Source organism: Meles meles, chromosome 1 (genome assembly GCF_922984935.1).
Source record: "Meles meles chromosome 1, mMelMel3.1 paternal haplotype, whole genome shotgun sequence".
NCBI lineage: Eukaryota > Metazoa > Chordata > Mammalia > Carnivora > Mustelidae > Meles > Meles meles.
Window position 1 is genome coordinate 164,077,688 of NC_060066.1, and position 6,485 is coordinate 164,084,172.

Below are 6,485 nucleotides of genomic sequence, written 5' to 3' on the forward strand. Positions count from 1 at the left end.
TCTCAGGGTCCTGGGATGGAGGCCTGCATCAGGCTCTCTGCTCAGCAGGGAGTCTGCTTCCCCCTCTGTCTCTGTCTGCCTCTCTGCCTACTTGTGATCTCCTTCTCTCTGTCAAATAAATAAATAAAATCTTTTAAAAAAATGTCATTTTATAAACTTCATATGTAATACTTCAACTATGTAGAAGAAATACATACATAGTAAAAAGAAAATAAATTTATTTATATGTTGCGAGGAATAGCTCTGTGAATTACGATTCAATGTGATAACATTTTTCTGCCTTTTTGTATTTTCCCCAATAGGCATGCTTACTAAATATAACCATAACAAAGTTTTTAGAAATATTATCAAACACTTATAAGGAACAAGGATAATAGGGACAGAGACCCAATGACAAAAATCTCATTTGTTGCTTACCATTTGGATGAAAAGGAATTGTTAGGAATTTCACAACTGGAGGCACACAATTGTACTGTGATGTAAAGTTTATTGTCAGTTGGAAGAATAATCCTATAATAAAGAAACAAACATTTTTGCTAAAGTGTAATGTTGTATTGATTAATTAAAAACTGATGTTTCTCTTTAGCTTCGACTCCTCGAGGTCACTAGAGTTTTAGAAGTAAACTGGATCATACAGTACATAGAGTCCTCTAGATAGTCTAACAGTCTCCTCATAATCTTTTTTCCCCCATTTAAAAAATTTAATTTCTTTTTGGTGTAACAGAATTCATTGTTTATGCACCACACCCAGTGCTCCGTGCAATACGTGCCTTCCATAATACCCACCACCAGGCTCCCCCAACCTCCCACCCCCCCGCCCCTTCAAAACCCTCAGATTGTTTTTCAGAGTCCATAGTCTCTCATGGTTCATCTCCCCCTCCAATTTCCCTCCACTCCCTTCTCCTCTCCATCTCCCACTCTCACCACTCTTGTTCAACATAGTATTAGAAGTCCTAGCAACAGCAATCAGAAAACAAAGAGAAATAAAAGGTATCCAAATTGGCAATGAAGAAGTCAAACTCTCTCTCTTCGCAGATGACATGATACTTTATATGGAAAACCCAAAAGACTCCACCCCCAAACTACTAGAACTCATATAGCAATTCAGTAATGTGGCAGGATACAAAGTCAATGTACAGAAATAAGTTGCTTTCTTGTACACTAACAATGAAAACACAGAAAGAGAAATTAGAGAATCGATTCCATTTACTATAGCACCAAGAACCATAAGATACCTGGAAATAAACCTAACCAAAGAGGTAAAAGATCTGTACTCGAGGAACTACAGAATACTCTTGAAAGAAATTGAAGAAGACACAAAAAATGGAAGACCATTCCATGCTTTTGGATTGGAAGAATAAACATTGTTAAAATGTCTATACTGCCTGGAGCAATCTACACTTTTAATGTCATTCCGATAAAAATTCCACCGGTATTCTTCAAAGATCTGGAGCAAATAATCCTGAAATTTGTATGGAATCAGAAGAGACCCGAATTGCTAAGGAAATGTTGAAAAAGAAAAACAAAACTGGCGGCATCACATTGCCTGATTTCAAGCTTTACTACAAAGCTGTGGTCACCAAGTCAGCATGGTATTGGAATGAAAACAGACACACAGACCAGTGAAACAGAGTAGCGAGCCCAGATAAGGACCCTCAACTCTATGGTCAAATAATCTTCGACAAAGCAGGAAAAAATATACAGTGGAAAAAAGACAGTCTCCTCATAATCTAATTCCACTGTGTTTTCAGTCCCCCAGTCCTTTCCATCCCCTAACACCTGCCCCTTTCACTGTTTTGCTCATATTTACTGAGCTCACTGTTCTAGAACTGTCTTCTTGTTTATAAGCTTTTACCATGCTGTTAACTCAGACTGAATTTCTTCCCCCTCCTTCCAAACCTGACAAACTCTTACCCATTCCTCAGGATTTAACTCAAATGTCACTTCCTTGAGAAGACAGGCATTCCTGACCTTCCAAGGCAAAATTAACTAAACACTGCCTTCTCATCATTTCATTCAAGATCCATTAATAGCACATATTAGATTTTATTATAATTAGCCACTTATGTTTTTCTCCCCTACTTCACTCAACTCTGTTTTGTTAATCCATAAAGAAAGAGTATATGGTCATTAAAGGTTATAGTGGCCCAGTCTTCTTGAGAATTTGATTTATGAAAAATCATGGAGGAAAAAAACGAGAGATAACTGGGATTTTTATGCAAGTAGGAATTTTGATAGTTATTCTCTGATTTCATAGAAAACTTACATGATATTCCCAAATGATGTGCTTTATTGTGTCTGTTTCTTAAAAGTGTAATAACATTAAAATTTGGCATAAAAAACTCAAATCTAAAATTCCCATCTACATTAACAAATGGCAAGAAATTAAGCCACATGATGAAAAAACAACATGTGACTACTTTAGAATTCTAGAGAATTTATATTGTAACCTTATTATACATGTAAAGAAGATAAGCTGATAATGGTATAAAGACTTTAAAAAAGTAAATTGGTTTTGAAAACACAAACCATGCCAAAATGTATTCTGTAGACCTTCAATATCGGCTTCCCATTCCATTAGATCTTCACTTATAGGAAAGGCAGTAATACCCTTTAATTAAAAAAAAAAATCAAAGCAGAAGAAAAGATTTAATATACAGCTTTGAAAATCAGATGTCAAGTTACAGTGAATTCCATAAACTCCACATTTTCTTTTCCTAATAAATTTATTTGTTGATTTGGGGAGATGTCATATATTATATATTGTTTAATTACATAGAAGTTAAGATAGATTCCAAAAACGCACACAACGGTAAATTTAAAATAAATCATAAGCATGGAAATCACAAGTGGGACTACAAATTCAAGCTTGAGATGTGGCTTATATAAATCAATAGGCAATTTAAGATTCCATATAGAAAACTCAGAAATAGTTGGAAAGATACATTTCCTCAAAGCTTTAAAAAACTATATGGATGCCATATGGAAGGCATGAAGTAGAAAATTTTCATTAAGAAAACACAACTCCAAAATTATGCTTGTATATAATAATATAATTTTCCTATGCTTGAGGTTCTGTCCCAATGGAGGGACAAAACTGTATTTCATGGAAAAGTTTATCGTTTATGCTGAGGGATACACTTAAATAGAGTCAACAACTATTTCTAACCAACCACACAGTTATTAAGTATGTTAAATGCTTCTGGATTAACATTATATCTCTATTATTATCTACATTATAGTCACATATCACTTCCTTCTTCATCAAATTCTCTTTCACAAGAGAACCACAGAGTTTGGGCAGAGCAGAAACAAACAACATCAAATGTTAGTTTGGTATGTCTGGGATTTTTGTTGGACTCAATCATTGTTCCTGACATCCAGAGAAGACAATGCTTCTATAGCAGGGGTGGAAACAGAACAACACCATGGAAGTACACTTGAAGCAACTGTTGGTAACCCTGTGCACCCTCCCTCTAAGGTGGCTTTCTCTCTAGTCTTTCTCTGAAGGACTCCCTCCCTCTCCCTTCCATTTTTTATTCTCCATAGAATAAGTGATACACCAGCCTGTGGCACCTGTGGACCTCACTGTGGTGGCATTCCGGGCAAAGCTTTCCTCTGTGTCTAAGTTATAAGGGAAAGGCACTTCTGTATTATATATGATAGCATTTGGCGAAAAGTGCAGTAGACAGTAAGTAGTAGAACTTAAGACTTAAGAGCAAGCGGTTTGGAATCAGAAAAGCCTGTGATGGGGCACCTGGGTGGCTCAGTGGGTTAAGTCATGATCTCAGGTGCTGGGATCAAGCCCCGCATCGGGCTCTCTGCTCAGCGGGGGACCTGCTCCCCCCCCCCCGCCTGCCTCTCTGCCTACTTGTGATTTCTCTGTCAAATAAACAAATAAAATCTTAAAAAAAAGAAAGAAAGAAAGAAAGAAAGAAAGAAAGAAAGAAAGAAAGAAAGAAAGAAAGAAAAGCCTGTGATGGAATCCTGGGGCCAAATATTTACTGAACCTTTCTGGGGCTTAGGTTTCTGGTAGGACAAACACCACACTACTTATTTAATAATGTTGTAATTAATGAGCACTACCCTGCACCTACCCATCACTACCTGATAGTGAGGGCTTAAATACACATACATTACTCAGCGCAGTATGCTCAATATTTTTAACCCTTATTACTATGAAATCATAGCAATTCTTATTATTATAAGATGATTGTTATGGTGCAATCAATTCATTAAATAACAAAACTGCAGGGGCAAATGAGGCTTAACTAAATTATGCCTTATAGAGTAAACACGGATTGAAACGCTTTTAAAAATTCGTACCCCAACGAGACACATCCCTCCAAGCTCCCAGGACTCACCTTAAAGTTGTTCTCCTTCAGCTCCTGGAAGTCTCTTTCCAGCAAGCAGTAAGCTCGGCTGTACATGATAAGGCTGCAAGGGGTCTGGCACTTGTCCCCACACGCCAAGCGTCTACTCTGGGACCGATGTCTGAGTTTATGGGTCACTCTTCCACACCGAGTTAGGTGAGCAAACTCACCTCATCTACTTGTTTTCTAGAGCCCCAGAACGTTGTCCTACCAAGGTAAGCGGCTCTAAGTTTACAACAGACTTTCTTTCCTCCTCTGACTCCTCCCAGCTGAGACTTCCAGAAGGAAAACAGGCACTTGGAGGAGCACCCGGGACAACTTGTGCTGTTCGTGCCTGAAGCAGGCGCGAGAGGTCAAAGCGGAGGCAGCGGAGGGCGGTCGTTAGTCGGTGTAATCTACGCTTCACAGGTGCGAAGGTGTTACTGGGTGCCCGCCTTGCTGGAGGTCGCAAATCGGTTGCCAAGCAACAGGACTCTGCGGGAAAGCCGCGGAGCTTGGTCTCCCCTCATCCAATCAGCGACGGGGGGCAGGCCTCTGGAAACCTGCGCAGCCAATCGTCCAACCGTTTCACTTTGACAGGCCGTGGGATCCGTTGTCAAAGCAACACCCCCCACCCAAGCCGACTCAGTCCACAGACAGAGACCGTAGACTGTGCCCAACTAGTGTAGAGGGTAGGTGAAGTCCCAGGATCTTTCTTTCAGAAGTCCTTCTCTGAAATGCGTTCCTTTTCTTTGAATACCAGGAACGATCGGGTAATAAGTGATCATTACGTCCAAGTCTGAGCTTATTAACCATACTTATATAGCAAGCTACCGTTCATAATACGTTCGCGAACATTATTACGTCATCGTACCCTACAGTTACTTTGGGAGGATGTTCCAGGAACAGAGAAGTACTTAAAATGTCTCAGGTCCCCATCTTTTGCCACAGGGTTTTGCTCCTGCTGTTCCTTCTATCTAGACATTTACCACATCCCTTCCATCATTTCTCCACCCCCACCCCCACTTTTCTTCACTCATCTTTCGATTTAACTTTGCCCACGATTCCTCCGGACATCCTCTAAGACAAGATTAGGTTCCTCTCTTTTGTGATCCTAAAGGACCTTCTATTTTACTTCCTCATTAGCATTTATCACGCTGGATTACAATTGCCTATTGTCTTCTTCAGCAGGCTGGGAGCTACTGAAAGGTGTTCATTTACCAGGGCCAACTGCAGAAACGAGCAACATGGTTCAGAGCGCTTTTTGGTTACTTATTTGTTTTACTAATTTTATGGAAACTGTCAGTTCGATTAGTTCATTCATTCCACAAATATTAACTACTGATTATGTACTGTGAAACAATTCAAATGAAGTGACTGCCTTTATGGCTCCAGTATACAGTAAAGTACTCAACAAAACAAAGCATACAAAACCAAAACACATGAGCAGTGACACGTGGACAATAAAAGAGTAACGTGACCGAGAGTGCAGCAGGTAGTTGAAGGTTAGATGTGGTGGTCAGGGAAGACCTCTGTCAGGAGTGGAGTTTGAGAGGGTACCTCAAAGAGAAGATGAAAATGAGCCAGCTTTATGAAATGGAGAGCAGATACTTCCAGGAAGATGAAAACACAATAGTTCTAGTCAGGAAAAAGCTAGGCTGAAAAAAGGAATCACAGAGGGCTTGAAAGGGTACTGAGATGTAATTAGGGTGGGGCCCAACATGCTGGTGGGGTTAGGTTTTATTTGAATAGCAATGGGAACACAATGGATGGTTTTAAGTCAGAGAGAGAGAGAGAGAGAGAGAGAGTGTCCCGCTCTGATTTACATTTACAAAATTACTCTGGCTCCCTTGGTGGAGAATGGATTGTGGGGGAAATCATTTAGAAGGCTCCATGTTCAATTCCATATCCAGGTATGATAGCTTACAAATTCCCAACAATAAACTAATTTTACTAACATCTTGGCACAATAAAATGATTTTAGTCTATATTTCATAAAACTGACTATAAAAGAATTTTTCCTATGAAAACATCAACTAGGATCTAAGATTGAATTTTTTTGGCTGCCTTTTATATCCATTAGATTTTAACATGGATTTATGTAGGTCTATGAATGTAAGGTAAAAGTAAAGA

The 6,485-nt window shown here is 39.2% G+C and overlaps 1 protein-coding gene across 4 annotated transcripts in view; it reads right to left on the reverse strand.

Annotated features, from left to right (window-relative positions):
- UBE2U (ubiquitin conjugating enzyme E2 U) overlaps positions 1–4,700 on the reverse strand; it is a 60,246-nt gene extending 55,546 nt beyond the window's left edge. For 3 of the 4 annotated variants that reach the window (XR_006820564.1, XM_046021337.1, XM_046021340.1), the window contains exons 1-3: positions 4,365–4,700; positions 2,530–2,611; positions 418–510 (exon numbers count right to left, since the gene is read on the reverse strand). Coding sequence is in view for 2 of the 4 variants with exons in the window: in XM_046021337.1 (XP_045877293.1) it covers positions 418–510; positions 2,530–2,611; positions 4,365–4,430 (241 nt within the window). In the remaining 2 variants the exon portion in view is untranslated. The remainder of the gene's footprint in view (positions 1–417; positions 511–2,529; positions 2,612–4,364) is intronic. The other variant, XM_046021349.1, reaches the window with a different exon arrangement.
- Positions 4,701–6,485: the final 1,785 nt, after the last annotated feature.